This window comes from Maylandia zebra, linkage group LG2 (genome assembly GCF_041146795.1).
Source record: "Maylandia zebra isolate NMK-2024a linkage group LG2, Mzebra_GT3a, whole genome shotgun sequence".
NCBI lineage: Eukaryota > Metazoa > Chordata > Actinopteri > Cichliformes > Cichlidae > Maylandia > Maylandia zebra.
This window is the reverse complement of record NC_135168.1, coordinates 32,878,417-32,899,343: the sequence shown is the minus strand read 5'-3', so window position 1 is coordinate 32,899,343 and position 20,927 is coordinate 32,878,417. Positions and strand designations below refer to the sequence as shown.

The following is a 20,927-nucleotide window of genomic DNA, read 5'->3' as shown; positions in this document are numbered from 1 at the left end:
CAAAGCCTCGGCTCTAAGTGTCCTATGAAGTGTAATGTTGTGGAACAGATACAGGGATTGTATCTGGGGTGGTTAACTCCTGGATGGGATGCAAAGAACACTGCTTTCATACTCGGTGAACTGATAATTATAACGAGACAGGCTCTCGCCGCCCCCCCTCCCCTTCGCTCCTTCCTTTCACCTCTGACTCAGCCGTGCTTTTATATTCCACCCTCCCCTCCGTCCGCAGTGGACTGTGTAGACCCTCAGTGCGGCGGGCACGGCGTGTGCGTGCGTGGGGAGTGTGTGTGCTCGGCGGGCTGGGCGGGAGTGAGCTGCGATGACCCGCTGCCAGCCTGTCAGGAGCAGTGTTCGGGACATGGCACCTATCTCCCAGAGTCAGACACCTGCACCTGCCAGCCCAACTGGACGGGACCAGACTGCTACACCGGTAAGAGCTGAGGATTATTGTTCACACACAGGAAAAAAGAAAACAACCAAAACAAAAAAAAACAAAAAAAAAACCACTGAAAATTGAAAGTGCACATCGCTAGGTTGCCAGTGTTCTGGTAGCACGCATGGTCTTGCCAGATACTATTTTCTGGGGATTTGATAGACATGAGAGAAATGTGGATTGGAGCCACACTGTGAGCTGTGTGTATGCGCCTCTACATGCGTGTGTGTTCGCATGGGCGTTTTGTGCACTCACTCTTCATGCTAGTCGTAAATGAGATTTCCTCTCATGAATCTTTGAGTGCAGCAGCTATGCCGCAACACACATGCTCATGCGCGTACAAATACACAGGCGCTCGGACGCTCGCATTCCCTTTTAGCTAAATGAGGAAAGAAAATTACAGTGAGAAAAATGTGTTCTTTAAAAGACTTCTTTTCTCATTTTTGCTGCAAGGCCTGTTAGAGATCGCAACTCTGAGGAGCATTCAGCTTGGCATTTAAAAGCTCGCCAACATTTATAACATACCTGAGCACAACATGTTAGTTAGTGAGTGTTTGTTAAATATAAAAAGCCTTGATAGATCTGAAAGGACTTTTATTCTGCTTGCTTGCAAAGACAGCAATTCTTTACCGATTATGAAGGAAAAAGACTAGAACAAGGCGAGCCAAGCAAGTCTACTGTGGTGTCTAAACATAGGTTACAGCGTGGCGTGGAACACAGTGGGGGGGAAAAAGAAGTTTCCTCGTCCTTGCAGTGTGAGCTGACAGAGAGGAAAATAACCATTTTAAGGTTGGCTTTTCTCTGGTTCCACCAGACTAACTTAATGCTGGCGTTGGGACGAATCCTCCTTGCCATGCACACCGATGATTTGCAAGCAATTGGCATTAGCACCTGCTTTCAGGTGTGTGCATGCCTTATTATAGTGATATAGCCCATGATAATGATAGACCGTGGCTGAATATCTGAGATATGAGCGGCCTCCCTCTACCTGCCGGGCTTTTAATCAAAAGGACCCAGCAATTCTATGTCCTGGTCTTGTTGAGGCATAGCTAAGTTAATGTAATTCTAATAGAGAGCCTAAAAAAACCTCTCCAACTTTAATCCACTTTTTCCTCCCTCTCCATGCTATGTATATTTAAATTGAAATAACTTTTTACTGCAGCTGGATAAGTAGTCTTTGTGTGCCTCCAGCACTTTGCTCTCTTTACTGATGGATGAGGCTTTGCCTCTGCAGAGGGAGAGAGCGAGGGAGAGCTGGATGCAGAGGCGAAGTACAGAGAAAAGGAAATAGACAAAAACAGGAGGAAAGAATTTTAAATGCACGTTGCAAGACAGAGGGGAAGAAAGTTACGGAGAAAAGAGAAAGTTAACAGAGAAGATGATGGAAAATGAAGAAAGAGGAAAAAGAGGTATTAACATACCCAACATATCTGATCAAAATGTCAGAAAAGAATAATAGAGCCGAATTGAAATCCCTGTAGTTTAAATATGCGGTGCAAATACGAATCATTTGGCTGTTATGAGTGTATTCACTCTTCTCCTCCTTCAGGGAGCTCAGCTATTAGAGGTGGGAAGATTGTGTATTGTGAGAACGTAGACTCTTTAGTCTCTGAGGTTATCTTTTTCTATCGCTTGTTATTTTTTTTCTCACCTGTATCCAATGGCTCACCCCCAACTCTTTGAAACTTCTTTCTGCTCTCTGCGTCCCCGGTGCCTCTTTTACATTTTTCCCCTCTTCCACCGCTCAATTCCTCCATCTGTTCCACTCCCTCTCATTCCCTTCCCCTCTCACACTTAAATGCTTTTTTTTCTCACGCATATCTCCACCCACCTGTTCGGCAGAGCTGTGCCCGGTGCCATGTGGCAGCCACGGCGTTTGCTCAGAAGGCCAGTGCCAGTGCGAGGAGGGTTGGATTGGCGCTGCGTGCGACCAGAGAGCATGCCATCCTCGCTGCGAAGAGCACGGCCAGTGCCACGATGGGACCTGCGTGTGCCAACCTGGCTGGGAGGGAGAGCACTGTAACATTGGTGAGCGGTGCCCGAGTCCACGTGGGAGTGTTCGGTTGTCTTGTGATATTTTGATGAGTATGATTAATGCGTTTACAAAAAAAAGAGGTGTTGTTGTTGTTCTTTGGATGTTTTCCATTTACAATCATTCTGGTTTTACGCAATTCTCACTTATTTGTTCCCGCAGTTACTCATGATTTGGATGTCGTAGTGAAAGGTAATTTATTTTTACTCAGGTGATAAATTTCACATTGTGCTCCTCCAGCGTCCTCACAAGCGCTAAAACTCTGTGTCTGTGTGCACGAACACGTGGGACACACCTTTTCAGATGGCTGCCCGGGGTTGTGCAGCGGGCACGGGCGCTGTACCCTGGAGCAGAGCGGCTGGCGTTGCGTCTGCCAGGCTGGATGGAGTGGGCCTGGATGCAGCGTTGTCATGGAAACTGACTGCAGTGATGGAACAGACAACGACGGAGGTGAAATTCTACCATCTTCTGTCATTTTCCATCTCTTTACCTCTTTCTTTTCTGTCTTTCGGGCAGATTGTCCCTTCTACCCTGTTACTTCTTGTTCAGTTTCCATCTAAACAAAAAAAGAAAAAATCAGCCTCATTGTTCCTCCCCTTCATCGCACTGTGCTGTCCCAGTCCTGCTGAGACTCCCGAAGAGTCCTGCTGGACATTATTATACTGAATACGTATTTGTGTGTGTGTATGCCTCTTCATTTTGTGCGAGTGTGTTTGTCTGCTTTTCCTCTTATCACAGCTAAATGTCTAATATGCATACCACCTGCTAGGATAAAAGGCACTCAGAGAAAATTTCCCAAGTCCAAATACAGCAAACCATGCATAATAGATTTCTGCTTCTTTTTTGCTTATGGTTGTCAGGTGTCTGGTGGCAGGTGAGAGGTTTGTGTCTCAAGGCCATGTAGTTGTGTTTTCCTAGCTGAAGAAAGGAACATTTCAGCGATGGCAGGATCTCTACTCATTACAATCATTCCGTCGCCATATCGGTCCCATCTGCAGCTCTTTTACAAAATAAAAAAGGTAGTTGTAAGGATGTAGTGCACTATTGCATTGCTTTCAACTGTGCCCATTCACTTTGAAACTCTATCAAATATCCATTATGGGCATGGCTGTTAAGCCGGGGATGTAATCCATCATTGCAAACAAGGTAGTGTTGCTTTTGTTTGGAGGAAAACCCTTTTTCCCTTTTTTTTTTTGTTTGTGGCTCCAAGTTTTTTGATTAGAGTTGTTTGAATCAGCCACAGGAAACCACAAACACATACATATTTTCTCTGGTTTCTGGTTGCACAGGTTTCTTTTTAGGTAGCTACAAAGCAACTCTTTTTTTCCGTCTCCACATTGTTTACACAAACTGCATGATTGACTCAGCGACACTTTTGTAGACTGTAAAATAAGGGCTGAATAGAGGAAAGGAGTCCTAGCAGGACTGTGCCTTGGCAGCGGTGTGGTTATGCTTCAGTATTGTATCGATGGATTATGTCTTTTTGTTCGGTCTATTTTTGTGTGTGCGTGTGTTCATTTGTGGTTTTTAAGGAATAAAGGACTGTTGTAGTGATGAATAGCATTAACTGTTTATTCAGTCACACATTTCTTCATTTAATGGTGCACTTTCACCATTTTTTTGCATAAATGTCAGCATACTGCTTAAGGGAATACTATCCACCCTGGGAAAAATACAGTGTCTTCTGTGGTACTGAGGGAGTTTTGTCAGATCTGTAAGAAATGATGACATCAGGAGTTATCTCAGCTAGCTACAAAGTTAGATAAAACAAAGTATTAGAATTTGAAGACATAAGATTAACTTATCGAGCTAGTCTTGGAGCTTTTCCCGGCTTAAGTTTGGGTAGACACTGAGTGCATTGGCAGGCCATCACGGGGCTATATGTTAAGGTTGAAACAATTAAGTATCTGCTGTTATAAGGAGATCTGACATCCTGGATTCTTGTTGTCTGACACTCTGACAGCCTCGTGTCTGGTTTTCTGGCATGATGCTGGAAGGAGCCAGCCAGCAAACACTCCAGGAAGTCACTGCCCTGCCAAGAAATAGTTTGACCCACAACCTGCCCTGCCATCCCCATAAAACTGCAAACTGTTGTTATGGTTTTTGTTTGGATGAGGAAAGAAAATATGATTTTTAATTTGTAATCTTTAAAGCTGCTTATTGGTTTTAATACCTTTGAACAAAGCCAGCTCGACTGTTTTCCTGATGCATCCACTTTTAGGCTAATCAGTTGCTGGCAGTAAACATATTCTGAACAGAGTGGTATCTAGATTTTCTCATCTGACTCTCAGCGAGAAATTACATTTTCTAAAATTTCAAACTGTTCCTGTAAAACCAGGGTTTTAAACATAAGGCCTGTGGCCCGGAATCAACCCTGCAAAGACTCCAATCCTACACGCTTTGGGAAACGTGAAGGACATTTGGTACCTACTGCGTTCTCATAAGTTTTACAACTACACCAAAATTATTAAATAACAGATGAGCAATCACATGTCAGAAAAGCTTCAGGTTTTTTCCTCTATCTGCACATATTTCTGTCAGGTTCACAGTAAAGAAAAAGAAAAAGAGGACATTTTCTATTAATTAATTAAAAAAACTGTTTTATACTGTAATTACAGGACAGTCTGGGCAGTGAGCTACCAGAACTTCTCTGCAATTTTACACATTTAATTTTTAAAATTTAAGCCCAAAGAATTGTACTGACAGATTTCTTTAATTTACTACTGCAGAATTACTTAATGCTAACATAGAAAAACTGAGATGCATTATTAATTTGCACTTCATTTTCTTATATTGAGATCTTAGGGATTAAATGTGCAGTTAAACTTCTTTGCACCCACAGAAAAGGGAGTTTCACTGGTCCGTCCCACTTAAGATCAAAGTGGGCTGAATGTATCTCACAATGTAAAATTAGTTTGATTCCTTGATGTAAAAGACACTGTTCCCAGCACTTCACTTCTTTCACCTTGTGTCAGGTTACAGCTTTAGTCCAGAATGGATTCAATTCATTTTTCAGCTGTAAATCTTTTTCTTTGAGATTCTTGTAAATTTATAAAAACAAAAATATGACATGTACATAAGTACTCACAGCCTTTGCTCCCTACTTCGGTGAAGCACCTTCAGCAGCACCTTATACCCTCTTTTCAAGTCTGATGCCGCAAGCTTGGCAAACCTATTTTTGGGCAGTTTCACTCATTCTTCTTTGTAAAACCTCTCAAGCTCCGTCAGTCTGGATGGAGAGCGACACTCGAGGAGGTTCACAGAGCGGTCCCAAAGCTGGTTCTTTGTTATCTTGGCTGTGTACTCCAGAGCACTCTGGAGCAGATTATCATCAGGGATGTCTCTGTATGTTGCTGCATTCATCTTACACTCGACCCTGACTAGACTAACAGTTCCTGCTGCCCCACAGCATAATGCTGCCACCACCGTGCTTCCTATAGGGATGTCATTGTCCATATGAGAAGCGGTGCCTGGGTTCCTCCAGACATGATGTCTTGCATTCAGGTCAAAGAGTTCAATTTTTGTTTTATTAGAGCAGAAAATTTTATTTCTCATTGTCTGGGAGTCCTTCAGGTGACTTCTGGTAAACTCCAGGTGGGCTGTCATGAGCCTTTTACTGAGTGGCTTTCCTCTGGCCACTCTATCATGCAGGTCTGATTGTTAAAGTGCTGCAGAAAAGGTTGGCTTCCCGTCTCCATAGATCAACACTGATGTTCTGTCAAAGCGAACATTGGATCACTTTCTCAGTCACTCATGTTTGCCAGGCGGCTCTTCAAGAAGTCCCGGTGGTTCCCATTTACAGCTGAGGATTTATGAAGTCCACTGTGCTCATTGGGACTTTCAATGCTGCAGGAGTTTTTCTGTACCTTCCCCAGATCTGTGCCTCAATACTGTTCTATCTCAGAGGTCTGTAGACAGTTTCTTGGACTTCATGGCTTGGTTTGAGTTTAGCACAGGTGGACTGAGTGATCGGTCAAGTGGTCAAAACATCTGACAGATGATTGGTGGAAACAAGATGCACCTGAGCTCAATTTTCAATGTAACGGAAAAGACTGTGAATATTTATGCACATGTTAAATTTTAATTTGTTTTTATTTTGAATGAATTTTAAGCTGAAATTTAGCTGTTGCTAAGTTGGCTCTTTTTTCTTTGGGGCAGGTAACCATATCATAATGGCAACGAGTTGTGATGAGGTATCAGCTAGCAGCTAATTAGCACTAAGTAACACACCAAAATATCAAAATTTCCCTGAGCAAACTTCTTGGTCTGTTTGTACAATTATTAGCACATTTTTGTAGAAGGCTGTAAACATGCTTTTTTCTGCTTTGAAGTCGGACATTTTAACAAGGGAGACTATTTGCTTTTGGAGCCAGCCTCAATTTGAGGGACTGCAGATTTTGGCACGTTCGTGTCGCCTTCATTTTCCAGCTCCTTGGGGTGCAGTTTGAGCTCATCCCACATGAGACTAAAAGACAGGATTTGATTTAATATATTTTTTTCTTTGTGAAAGAGTAGGTTAAGTAGAGGTTGATGTAGCGAACAGATGGAAGCCAGACAAAAAAAAGATGCAGTGAATACACTCTATGGCAGTATATGCAAAATGGGATCACTGTAAACATACTGCATTAAAATACCATATGAATATTAATCTTCAAATGTCTAAATGTCTGTACTGAAGGTGTGAAAGTGTTCACTTTACTTGTGCTTATGCCAAAGAAGTGCTTGCTGACAACGCCTTATGCAGTCGGTTCCTACTTCTCTTACCTTGCAGTACTTCCACCTCTCTGCGCAGCTTTTCAAATGCCATAATTTCCAGCCGCACAATTCAGCCATCGCTCTTAATTGGCAGATATATGGTAGGCTCTCATAGCCTTCTCTCGACGCAATCTTTTTGTCTCTGAAGATAGACAGAGATGGAATGATGCTATCACAAGTAATCAGAGAATAAAGAAGAACGTTGAAGAGAGAGTTTCAATTATTCTGCCTGGATGGGAGCGAAGAAAAAAATGTATTGTGCTTTCTGTTGAAGAAAAAAATAGAAAAAGAGCATTTATTCTGCACATCTGAGCAGTAAAATCACATGCACATACATATTTATATGTATTACACGTGTTCCAAATTTCCATTTTTACTGCTCGCGCCTCCCTAATAAGCTACAAACTTGTCTGTTCCTTGAATGATATTTCAAATTCAATTAATAATGTGCTTTCAAGTTCAGATAGTGAATCTTATGGAATTCAGCCATTGTACTGAGTTATCTTTGCAGGGGGAGGTTATAATAGAATATTGTTGGCCTTTAGCTCCCTGCTCTGTGGTCAGATGCATTTAAATGTCAGCACTGTTTCCTGCCTTTTCAGAAACAGGCTTGAAATAGGAAACACAAATGCCAGCCTGGGTCCTATTACCTGCCGCCCTGCTTTGTATCCGTGGCTCATTGTTTATGCCAGCCTTTTATGGATCACATTCAAATAATGCTGGCGATTCAAGTCTGATTTATAGCAATAGATGCTATAATTGTACTCTGATGGCCCCTAATAAATTTCATTTGATTGATTCTTGTGATAATGATGATGCATGCATAGTTCGTTATTGCAGATCGCATTACTCCGAAAGAGTTTCTCACTGGCCGGCACTGCAAGAATCATTTATTTGATATTATGTCTGAGGTTTTATTGGGTCTGCTTCTAGTCTTTTACTGAAGGTGCATAGAGTACCTTGGCCTTGGTCCTCTTAACCTTATAGCCACTTACAAATATTAAAGCCTGTGTTAATTATGCATTCTAAGGTGAAGTAGTAAATTTAATTCCCCTCTAAACCACCTCTTCTGTGGTGCTTGTTTGAAAATGCGTGCCTTTTTGCTACTGTTGGTCTTCTCTTTTGTACAATTTTAACCTCCTGTGCGTTTCAGATGGCCTGTTGGACTGCGTAGATCCCGATTGCTGCGAGCAGCTGAGCTGTGGCTCTGACCCCCTGTGCCAGGGTTCGGCCGACCCGTTGGCCCTGCTGCAGCAGGGCTCGCTTCCCCTCACCACACCCCATTCTCCCACCAGCACGCACACTCACAGCTTCTACCACCGCATCCGCTTCCTTCTTGGCAAGGCGGCCACACACACTCTCCCTGGAGACGTGCCCTTTGATACCAGGTATGCGCTTATTTACTCTTTGTGCCGTATTCTTATATGTAGTCTAGTATTTGTGTTTGCGCATCCATGCTCTCGAGTTGTTCGACTGCACGGTGCGCTGAAAGACCTCAGGAGTAGACGATGGACAAATACATCCATTTTAATGACTTGCAACGTCCACTGGATGTCATTTGTTTAATGAGGATTTGTGTTTGCATGTGAATGGGGCATGTCGTGTGTTCAAGCGCCTGCACGTACATCTGTTACCCTGAAGATCGGCAGTCACACGACAGCACATTGTTCCTTCTTCCAGGATCCGTGTCAGAATCCAGCTACAGAGTGTTTGTTTGGTACATATTAATGCTTTATGTGTCATTCAGTTACACCAGTCGTAAAGGTGTCACCATAAATTTTTCAGCACCCTCTGACTGCTGTCTAAGAGCGCAAATCCATCTCAGCGACATTATGATGACCTAGAAAATTTGGTTTGGAAAACAAAAGGGGATACCACTCTGAAAAATGGCAAAGTGCTTCTTTTTTTCCCCGACCCGTTGGTTCACTTGTAGAATAAACAAATAAATTAATTATGTGGCATTTTTTTCTGAGGGGAAATCGATTGCAGCTTTCAGGACAGGAGTAACAAACGGGACTACGCAGTCACCCGGAGAACACCTCACCATCCTTCATTTATCCTTTTTTCCGGAGTAACAGATTGACTCCATCGTGAATGTGTGCGTACGTGTGTGCGTGTGCAACGCATGTGTCGGCCTAAATCTGTCTTTATTGCACCGGGGCAGCTGTTAGTCCAGGTTCAAGCAGTGTAATCTATTCTTTACCTGCAAAATCAAGATGAATATTTTCAAATGGGAGAGATGCTTCTCATCATTTAGGGCCTTTTTAAAGAACAACCTGGCCTGCTTTGTTTTTTTCTTGGTTTTTTTGCTGCAGGTAGCGCTGTCACTGTAATATAAAAATGATGTGGAAGTTTTGGTCTCTTTATGACAAGGTGTTGAAAGGTTTTACTGTGGGTGAAGCTATATTTGTGATCCTTGTATCCTGGCAGTCTCTGGTAGACTTTTTTCTGTGCTGAAGAATGGAATTGTACTGAGAAGAATAAACTCAGCTGCTTTTTTATTCGCACAAGGTCATCTGGCAAGTGCATCACAATGTGCCTCTCTCTTCAAACAGTGATTATGTTCTCCATCACTGTAAACCTGTCATCTCTCCCTCTCTTTGTTTATCTCCATCTCTTTTTTCCCTCTCCCTCTCTCTCTCTCGTCTTTGTTTTGGCAGTCGGGTAGCTGTGATCCGAGGTAGCGTTGTGCTGCAGGATGGCTCTCCTCTCGTTGGAGTCAACATCTCTTTTCCGCAGCACCCCGAGTATGGTTACACCACAAGTAGGCAGGATGGAAGGTACAAATTTAGGCACAAGAGACACACAAAAAACTACATTTCTAATTCCTTTTCTCCTCCAAACTTAGTTGCTCCTCATTTCTCTCCAGCTTTGACCTGGTGACCTTGGGCGCCATGTCTATGACCTTGATGTTCCAGCGTCCACCCTTCCTCCCTCAAACACGAACCATCTGGTCCCCAAATAACAACTTCCTGGTTCTAGATCAGGTGACAATGTCCAGGGAGGAACCTCAAGCTCCTAAATGTGACATCAGGAGCGTTCTGAGTCCCTATCCTCTCGTCCTGCCCTACCCACTTTCCAGATACACCGCATCGTGTGCAGAGAAGGGGCCAGCCATACCTGAGCTACAGGTAAAATCCCTGTTGACAGACGTAATCACTGTTCTCAAACACAAGCCCACGACTATGTGATGGTGCTGATTTCCTGATATCTTTTCTCACCTAATTAACTGAACATAATTGCCTGGATTTAGTCATAAAGAAATAAAAATAGCAAGAGTAACGAAGCATTTAATGTGTGCGTGTGAGTGTCAGCGAGAATGAAGCTTACATAAACTTTGTAACAGCTCAGCAACAAACCAACCTGGCCTCACACGATTGAGACAAACAGGATTGTGCAAATTTAGCTCGATTCATATTTGCATCATGCAAACACCAAATGAACAAAATGCAAATGTGTGCTACATCCATACACTTCCCCACCACAAAAGCAAATTAAGTACCTGAAAATCAGATGTGAAGGTCATTCAGGTGGTTACATATTTACTTCACAATGTAGCGCCAAAGATTGGTTTTTTTTGTTGTTCACAGAGAGCAGGACCTCACCCTGTGACTTTTTTTTCTCTCTCACTACATTTGTTTTTTGTGGTTTTTTGGTAGATTAAAAGCACAAAGCACATTATTCCTTTTCGCTCTCGCTTGAAAATATCATCATTCAAGGCCACAGATACACTATCTGCACTTTGTATCAACAGAACATCAAAACGAATGAAGGGACATTTTTTATCTTAGCTTAGCTCACACAAGCATCGGGTAAATAAATGGAAAGAACAGCACTGACAGTTCGTACATGTAACATGTTCATTGACTATAGTGAACACAGGCAGCTGGTTAAATGAAAAACTTTATGAATAGAGTAATACAGTATATACTGGATATACAGTGCTGTGCAAAAGTCTTGGGTCACCCCTCATTTATCTATATCTTACTAGGAAAACCGGAAATGCATCCAGCAACTTACTGAAACATGTGCAAGCATACTTGTCGGTGTATGTTTGTATTATCTTTGACGTTTGCTTCCAAGAAGCCAGGCTATCAAGAAGTCATTCGTACAGAAAGGGTAAAGAATGCTGAAATACAAAAGAACTGGACTAAAGATTGGCCTACAGGCTCTACCATGGTGGCTGTGGGGCTGCATTTTAGCCAGTGGTGTTGGAGATATTTAAAAATTGATGGGATTATCAACAGAAAACAACCTTCAGATTTTTATTCGTCGTGGAATACCCTATAGAAGATGTCTGAGCTTCATTTTTCAGCACGAGAACAATCCCGAACACACTAGCAGTGCAGTAAAAGCATATCTAGGTAGAAAACACCTACATAATGGAACACTATCCATCATGGATTGGCCTCCCCAGAGCCCAGATAACAATATTATTGACACAGTGTGGGATCACCTTGACAGAGAACAGCTCAAAAGTCAGCCAGCATCCAAAGATGAATGTTTTTTGTTTGTTTATTAAGTCACTGACCTATAAAACACCGAGGCACAGACAGCACAACCAATTTTAAATGGTAGCTTTTAGTCCTTTGTTACTGTCATGTGAAAACTGATGGAATTATGAACGCGGAAAAGTGCCATCAGATTTTTATCCACCATCTGGCAAGCATCAGCTGGTACGGATCAACATGACAGTGATGCCAAACACACTTCCAGTGCAGTAAAACCATATTCGGATGGAAAAACACAACATCAGTCATGGATTGGCCTCCCCTGGGCCCAGATCTCAGTATTATTGACACAGTGTAGGATCGTCTTGACAGAGAACAGAACAAAAGGCAGCAACATCCAGAGAAGAGCTTTAAATGTCCTTCAAGAAGCCTGGAGAAGAAATGACAAGAAAGCATTGGTTTTTGCCTTATATACTATATTCAGTTCAGTTCAGTTCATTTTTATTTCAAACATTTCAAACATCTGCCTTCACAATCATTACAAAATATCATTCCATTATTTGTTTGAAAAGGAGTAGGCTGAAGTATTTACTTATTTGTCCCTACCCCCTCAAGTAATATATTTAATGCATATAATTGCATGTTTCAATAAATCACTGCACTTACTTCCCATTTTCCATCCATGACTCAAGACTTTAATACTTTTTCTATTTTCTACAGATATCATTGTGGTGCAGACTTCATTTCATGTATTAAAAAAGATAAGAAAACATTGACACGTACTCTGTGTACTTACTGCACCCTACTGTGCAGCTATTTTCTTCTGTACCTGCCAATAACACTTATTACTCTAGCTCATTATACAAATACAAAGTCATGATAAAACACCTTTCTTTCCTATATTACTCTGTCACTCTCTTTCATTTCTCATTTATGCTCTCACCATCACCTGTATTTCTCACTCTGCTCCTCTGCTTATTCTCCCCAGGCAGTGCAGGAAGACGTTTCAATCCCAGGAGCCTTTGTGAAGCTGAGCTACTTGAGCACTCGTGCTGCTGGCTACCTCTCTCTCCTGCGAATCCTCCTCACTCCTCCCTCCCCATCATCCCCTGTCTCCCCGCTGGGCGGTCTGTCCAAGGTTCATGTCCGCGCCTCTGTCCAAGGGAGGTTATACCAGCGGTGGTATCCTGCCGGGCCTGGTCTGGTCCACAGGCTGGTCTGGAACAAGACAGATGTTTATGGTCAGGAGGTCTGGGGTCTCACTTATGCAACTGGTAGGTAAAATATGAAATTATTCATTAATGTCTTTTTTCACATTTGGCAACAAACATTTAACTTTCATGCCAAATACCACAAAAGAAAGAAGGTAAGATAACTTGTGGATCAAGAAAAGGACTACAAACTATTGATTTGTTCTTAGCCATGGGAGAGTCTGTTAAAAGCACAGATAAAAATCCAACTCATCCCAGATAAATTAAAACCAGCAGCAGTCCTGAGTGCCATGCGAAAGGCGTCTACCTGGGGAAACATAATAACAAAATGAATGATAATATTATGATAGGCCTCCTGCATAGTAAACATAATGATGCCATCAGTCCATAATAATTTTCGCATTCAAAAATAATCATAATAATCTGTGTGTGTGTGTGTGTGTGTGTGTGTGTGTGTGTGTGTGTGTGTGTGTGTGTGTGTGTGTGTGTGTGTGTGTGTGTGTGTGTGTGTGTGAAAGAGCAAGAGCAGGAGATTGAAAAAGGCTTATTTTTCAGCCCATTAAAGTTTTAAGTGTTGAGTTTGATCTCCTATGATTGGGTTTGGTGAACATATTGAAATGAATGTTTCAGCACTTTACTTATTTGCGCTCTTTCATAGCTTCATGATACGATCACACCATCTCATGTTCATAAGGCAGGGCCAGACTATTTTTGTTTAGTGTATTTTTGTTTCCACTAAACATTAAATGAACTAATAAATAGCGGGGTTAATGCAGAAGCCTTGAGAGCTTGAATAAAAGGACCTCTGGATTGGAGAAACCAGCCTCCATAAATGCATGGCACAATGGCACAACACTGAGCTGTAAATGTGCACCTAAAAGACAAATGACGCTCTGTCAAGGATGATGATGCTCACATTTTGGACAGGGAAGACAGATGGTTTGAGAGAGGACTGAAGGAGGTCATCTATGTGAACAACAGTCATTGAACAGAGGGGATGCTCTACAACACCAAAAGACCCTGCAATAACGGGAAAAAAACCCCAAACAATCAGATGACCCCCTATGAGGGAGCACTTGGCGTCAGTGAGAAGGAAAATCTGAGTTTTAACAACTTTAAATCTCAGCAGAACCAAGATCAGGGACGGGCAGGCATCTGCCGCAAGGGGTTGGGGATGAGGGGAGGGAAACAGGACAATAGACAAACTGTGGAAGACAGCAGAGATTAATAATAACCAGTGATTGGATGCAGTGTGTGTATTAACTCATAAAGAATGAAAAAAGATGAGTGAAGAAGAAACACACATGATCAGTAGTAGGTCAACGACTCCCAGGACCCCCTCCAAAGGGAACAACCCCCACTAGGGGGTAAATGGATGGGACTCTCCACCTTTGATTTTAGAAGTGAAGATGCCTGTTGAATCAGAGTCTTCACAAACTTGAAGAAGTCCAGTGGGCTTCTTCTTTTTTTCAAGCTCTGAAGACGATCACGACCTTGATGAATGCGAGCCTACACAGATGGTTAATCCAGTTTGTGGTTTGGGAGTTGCTTTTTATTACTTTTTATTAATAAAAGTATTGGCAGTTTAACTTTTCCCATCCACTTTATATTTCTAGCCACACTTTAACACTGCGCTTTATTCTGTCTACCTTGGAGCTTTATCTGAAACACACAGTCACACACCGATGGGTGCTTTTGGGATATTTTTGGTTTTAGCATTTTGTCGAAGGACACTTTAGCATGCAGACCTTCCACTTACCTTCCAAGCCCTAGCCGCAAAGTAATTACAAATAAAACTGTTTTTCACCAAGAAAAGAAAATGTAGCGCAACACAACTTCTCCAAAAAAAACCCCACAGTTTGTTGCTTGGTTTTACAGCTTTGTTTAAGCTAAACCACATTAATTAGTGAGCTTTGGAGGCATATTTTTAGGCGAGCTTTGTGAACATTGGACGGAGCCAGGGTAGCTCTTTCCCCTTGTGTTCCCCTCGCTCCAGTTAATTCACAGATATGAGAGGGCTATCAATCTTTTTTCGTCCAACTCTGGACAAGGAAACAAACAAGCCTGCCCACAGAGATATTTAACTATTTCTACAAGCAAAGCTCCCGTTAGCTTAGTATAAATCAAATCTGAGGGACTCAGAGAAATGTTTTTTTTCCTCTTTCAGACAGGATGCAGGCCAGATGAATAAAACCCTTTGAAAGACAGAAAAACAGATTTTCTTTTATCATCGTCCCTGTTAACTCTTAGGTCTGCGAGGGAGCGTTTCAGCACTGCGGTTTGCACAAAAGCCTGATTGGAAGTCATTGTGTAAATGATTGACCATTCAGTGGGTAATCACCCAACTGTTAATAGACAATGTCCTGCTACGAAATTACAGATGGGAGATTTCAGTGTTTGATTTAAACTTTTTAACAGTAGTTCAACAACTGCCGATTCACTGCAGCACACCAAAGGGTTTCCTATAAGTGAAATATCATTATGAAATTAAGAACATATCGTGAATGCGGTGAGAAGGGAAACATTTTCTTCTTTTTCCCTGTCCTGCCTGACAGCGTAGCAATCGGAATTGTTGACTGAAAGGCAAAAAAATGCCAAAATTTATTAGAATTACTTATTTATTTTGGGTTATTACAACCAAAGAAAGTGGAGTTGGGGAGAAAGTTAAGAGAAGAAGAGGAAGCGAGAGAGAGAAACGCTGAGAATCTGCTTCAACACCTGTTGCGGTAAAGAAAACAGCAGAGAAACCACAGCAACTAACAACATATGCATAAATAATAGTGTTACTGAACAGCACTTAGCTTGACTCTGTCCAAGGTCCCTGAAACCTGAAATGGCGCTGACAGCAAAGAAGAGTAGAGATGTAAGGAGAGGGAGGAGCAGAAAGACGGAAGGCTACAAATACTCTGCAGAGATATTTTCAGCTATGACAGGGAGATAGCCCCTTTGGACGCGTTTGACGGCGCTGGTTCTGTGGGATAAAATAAAAAAAAAAGTAAAAAGCACATAAATACAAATCTGTGTGCTGAAGGTTTTCATTACCGCGGCCTTCTGTCTCCTTTTCCCCAGTGTCTTCTCTCACCTGTGTGAAAAACAGATTTACAGGATGTGAAACTGTTACTGTTATTGCTCTCTAGGTTCATTATGGCAAAAAACAGCCCTTTGTAAGATGCCATCGAGGCTTAAACCATTGAACTTTCTGCTATCTATGTCCGTGGCTTCCTCTTTGTGGAAGAGTGTGCGTAAACAGTGCAGCAGCAAGATAGAGCTTTCCATAAGCACTGAGATCAGGCTTACCAGACTCTTTGTCCACCAGAGTGTAGGGCCTCATACCAAGATTGCATCTTTCTGTCCCCAGGCCTTCTTTTCCCCTCGTGATCCCTCCCCCTCCTCTTATCTGTTCGAGCGGCATTTCATCTGCTCCGGCTCTCTCGTGATCTTTCACCTCTTCACGGCTCACATGATCCCTGTTTTTATTTACCCTGCTTTGCTAAACCACTTCACCCTTCATGCCCCCTTTCCCTCGCCTCCCTCTTCCTCTACCCAGGCGGGTGATTTCCTGTGTTTCCTGTCCTGTCCTGATCTCCCTTTCGCTTTTCTTCCCTTCTTGTTATTTCCTCCATTCCCTGTGATCTCCCCGGTTACCTCGCTCCTGTTTTCCTCTGCCCTTCATTGTTTTTGTCTTCTCTACCCATGTTCTCCCCTGATCCTCCCCTCTCTATAGTTCCTCGTGCTATGTTGGTGCAAAGACACAGACGAGCGTGGTCTCTCGCGCACACACACGCATCCTGCGGTACGTCTGTGCATGCACACACACCCATGTGCCACAGAGAGCAAGAGAAAGGGAGATCATGCTCTGTTTGCTGGGGTGAACACATTGCCTGAGGCTTCGGCAGTGGGGAATGAAAGCTTTCACCTGTGAGATATTGAGTGTGCATTTATGGACTATAGTGTGCATCTGTATTGTTTGCGAGCGAGTGTGTGTTCTCGCGCTGAGGCTTGTATCGTTTCTTGTAATATAGCTAGAGTAATATTCGGTTGTGAAGCAGTTCTCCAAACACTGACACTTTCCCTTTGAGATTGTTTCGCCTGTTTTGTCCTGGAAAAAGCTTTGTTCTTCATATTAAGTCAGTTTTATTGTAGGTTTGTTTTTTTTAAAAAGAAAACAGAAAAATGTTCCTATTTACAGAAATGTATTCATGGCAACTTTTAATACATTTTACAAAGGCTGGAATGCTTTCCAGGTTGTCAAACAGGCTTTTGAAGAGGAAATGCAATGTACCTTCAAGGGTCAAAACACGCACAATGCAAATATGTGTGCTTTGGGGTTTTTAAGAAAGGTTTTTTTGTGAAGAATATATGTAGCTTTGCATTTTCCGATCCCTCTCACTTCTCTTTCTGTCCTTTAAGCCTGACCTTAAACCTAAGATTAAAAGCCTAACTGAGCTTAAGGCAGATAAAATTGAAACAAATGGACTTTTTGGATGAAACCAAAGCGAGAGTTTCTAGGCTCTAAGAACTTTTGTCCAGCACTATAAGGTTTCTTTTTCTCTTCCATGATCTCCAGTGCCCCAAATTACAGATTATTTTCTCTCCCCAATCACCATATCGATCGTTCCCTCCGACTCTGAGATTTAAGTCAGCCCCGTGTGTCTGCTGAGAGTTTCTCTCCGCGTTACTGGGAATCTCCTGAGTTTCTGCATAATGCGAGCGCCCCTACTTACGTATTCCGGAATCTCATCTGATCTTTATGCTGACTTTGCCGCATGGTTTCCCTTGAGCGCCCGTCAGTTCACAGGCATGTTGGTCTACAGTGAAGTTAAAAGAGATCAGTGCCAACAGTGATTGACAGCGACAACTGTTCTTCTCCAGCTTTTGTGTTGATGTGTCAACCTAACCTTACTCTACAGTATATCATTATATTCATTTAAGAACACTGTATCATCTTAAAATGTGCTCTGTACTGAACCCGTGCAGCTTTAAAGCATCTTGTGGTTAAGTAAGGAAGATGGAACGGCCTTTTCTTTCGTGTTTGCTTGGCTACAGCAGCGAGGTACCTAATACAGTATTGCCCATCAGAGCAGTTTAACACTGAATATGATATTCTTGTATGATTTACCATAATCATACTGATAATAGGGGATTATCAACTAATGCTAGCACTGGCTATCAGGCACGTCCATAATTCAATGTGATTTTAATTTGACTGCTTATTTTGGCTAATATAATAAAGGTGTGCTAATACATCTGTGCTGCATCCATGCAACGTCATGAAATGTGTAAGACAACCAAACACTAAACAAAATTAAAAGGAATCCAACTGCCATTTAGATAGTTACCTAAAGTGTAATAGAGTGGCATTTATGTAATGCTGTTTCAGTCTTACTCACCTCTCAAGCTAAATTTAACCATGCATTCATACAGCACTATACACTTCTCATATCCATGACCAATTTAGAATCACCAGTTAGCCAAACATGCTAATGTTTGGACTGTGGGAGGAAGCCAGAGCGCTCAGATGAAACACATGCAGGCATAATGGTTAGCCCACATTTACCTCAGTTACCTAGCAGACCTTCTCTGCATGTATAGGCCCAAGAGATCACTCCGATCCTCTAACCAACTGCCCTTAGTGCAACAAAGACCCCGACGAAAGACTACAGGGCACCGAGCTTTTGCAATTGCCGCACGCAAAGTCTGGAATAATCTTCCTGTCGATGTTCGCATGTCAGATTCCATTCAATCGTTTAACTCATGCTTAAAAACTCACCTGTTCCATCTAGTTTTTGAAGCAAATCAGTTTGGACTTCCATCTGGTCTGCATTTGTGCAATGTAACTGTAAATATCACTGTAACTGTAACTATAATTGTTTTTAATTGTTTTTAACTGTTTTTGTTGCCTTTCGTTGTAATCTGCTTTGCTGCCTTGTGTGAAGCACTTTGATGGACACTGTCCTTTTTAAATGTGCTTTAGAAGTAAAATATTGATTGATTGACAGTCTCACAGAAACAAGGTTCCAAATTAGAGCCCAGGCTGTGGGGTTTGCATGTTCTCTCTGCACATGTGTGGATTTATTCAGGTTACTTTGGCATGCATGTTAGGTTAATTGGTGTTTCTTAATTGACACTGTACTCTGTGTCAGACTCAAAGCGTGCTACATAATGCTACAGTCACACTACGTAAAACAGTGCTGCATCCAAAACTGCAAGAAGATAGAGTCGGTCTGCCATCAGTCTGGGTCACGTTGGCAATAACATATGATTAGTTTGTCATATTAGTGAAACTAATTGCGATAAATCAGGGAAAATCACAAACCTCTTGCCATCTGCATCAGAGGTATAGAGCTAAACTTGTCTGCCAGCGGTAGAGTGGCCACTTGGAAAGACTAGGATATTTTTCATTGGGTCCTTCTGGCCGGACACAGCAAAATCCACACATAAGGCATGACTCTCTGAGCCACAGACTCAGCCAGGCTTACAAAAAAGGGAAAACTTACAATTTACACATGTATAAACATACAAAAACACACAGCTTGGTCATTTTGTAATGACCAACGTTTTACAAAGGGCAGTGCAAATTTGTGGCTTAAAAATCACAGTGTAAGCACAGGTTTTACACACGTTTCTCTCTTAAAACATTTTGGCAGTTCAGATAAATGAGAGGAGGCTGACGGAGAATCGATATGTTTACGATATATGAGGATGAACTCTTTCTGACAGACATTGCTGGGGACCTGAGGACTGAAACACAAGTAGAGTCCGGGATTAATCCAGAGAAAACTATTGCTCCATAGAAACCGGAAATCCGTGTGTAACAACTGATATGCACCATGTGCAGAAGGACAAAAAAACATTATTTCCCATCTGATCCCGAGCTGTCTGTGTGAAGATACTGTTACTAAGCCAGGTGTGTAAATGTGCACATCCTTCTGGGTGTTTCTGCAGGCTGTGTGAAACTGTAGGTCCTTATTAAAGTCAGTGTTATGTACAGGCATGTGGTATTATATACCAGTAGATTATATGACATTATGTGATGAAGGGAAGTTAAAGAAAGAAACCTGAGAGTTGGTCTGGTTGCGCACTGCTGAGATGCAGACATGCAGAGAGTTGTTTTCATTGTGTACTGATCATGGTGTAGAAATGCAGCTAAAAGCCTGGAAACATAATAAAGTATTTTGATTCTGATTGTGCAATACAAAGATGTATGTTTGTATGCATCTTGCATTAGAATTGTACTTCCTCCTCCTCCAGCTTCAGTAATTATTGCCGAGCAGGAATATGTGGGGCTCGGTTGTAAACACTCAGAGTGAGGACTGAGTAAAGAGTGCCAGGACAGTGCCAAAGTTTTGGCGCTGCACTCAGAGGTTTGAGCCATCCACTCCACACTCCTTCTGATAACATCTCCCCCTCTAATTCCAAGTAAATGAGCACTCCTCTCAGCAAGGTGCAAAGTAAGACATGTGCAGCTTGCAGTAAATTGCCTGCCACAAGTCTTAATAACTCACATTTGTGTGATTTATTATGTTGTGTCCTCACTCGGAGAAATAAATGGTGGAGCAAAAGAACTTCACTGATTACGTGCTGGCAATCTGCATTTACAGATTGAACGGTGAGTATTTGCAAACATTCTGCAATCTGTCTGAGAGCGACTGCAGTCAGCACGGTAGTCGCAAGGATTTTGTCGTCCTATTTTTGCTGTAGTGTGAGCCATGCTTAAATAAAAGTGCACAATAAATTGATTATGAGAGAACCATTTTACAGTTTCTGATTCAGCAACCGCATATTTCTGCAAATACTTTTACAGGTGGTCTTGTTTATCATAGGACATCGTACAGCTAGGAGCTATTTTCAGAGTGACTATAGGCATACAGCGACTGGAATGTGTGAGAGAAAAGGCAGCAGAAAGTTGCCATTAAAATTGTAATAAAGCACTTGCTTAATTAGGTAAATGTATTGCTTGTGTGTTTATTTTTTCCACCTCTAATGACTCATGTGCATGGGCTTCTTTCCTTCGGTGTGTGCAAGCGCGCCTGATTACACACTGC

General features: G+C 42.1%; 1 protein-coding gene across 1 annotated transcript in view; it reads left to right on the top strand.

The window, feature by feature from the left end:
• tenm1 (teneurin transmembrane protein 1) overlaps window positions 1-20,927 on the top strand; it is a 195,744-nt gene that overhangs the window by 114,808 nt on the left and 60,009 nt on the right. Inside the window, exons 11-18 of the mRNA XM_014409889.3 lie at window positions 230-430; window positions 2,276-2,461; window positions 2,628-2,657; window positions 2,769-2,915; window positions 8,374-8,608; window positions 9,881-10,000; window positions 10,090-10,351; window positions 12,660-12,945. Of these exons, the coding sequence (XP_014265375.2) occupies window positions 230-430; window positions 2,276-2,461; window positions 2,628-2,657; window positions 2,769-2,915; window positions 8,374-8,608; window positions 9,881-10,000; window positions 10,090-10,351; window positions 12,660-12,945 (1,467 nt within the window). The remainder of the gene's footprint in view (window positions 1-229; window positions 431-2,275; window positions 2,462-2,627; window positions 2,658-2,768; window positions 2,916-8,373; window positions 8,609-9,880; window positions 10,001-10,089; window positions 10,352-12,659; window positions 12,946-20,927) is intronic.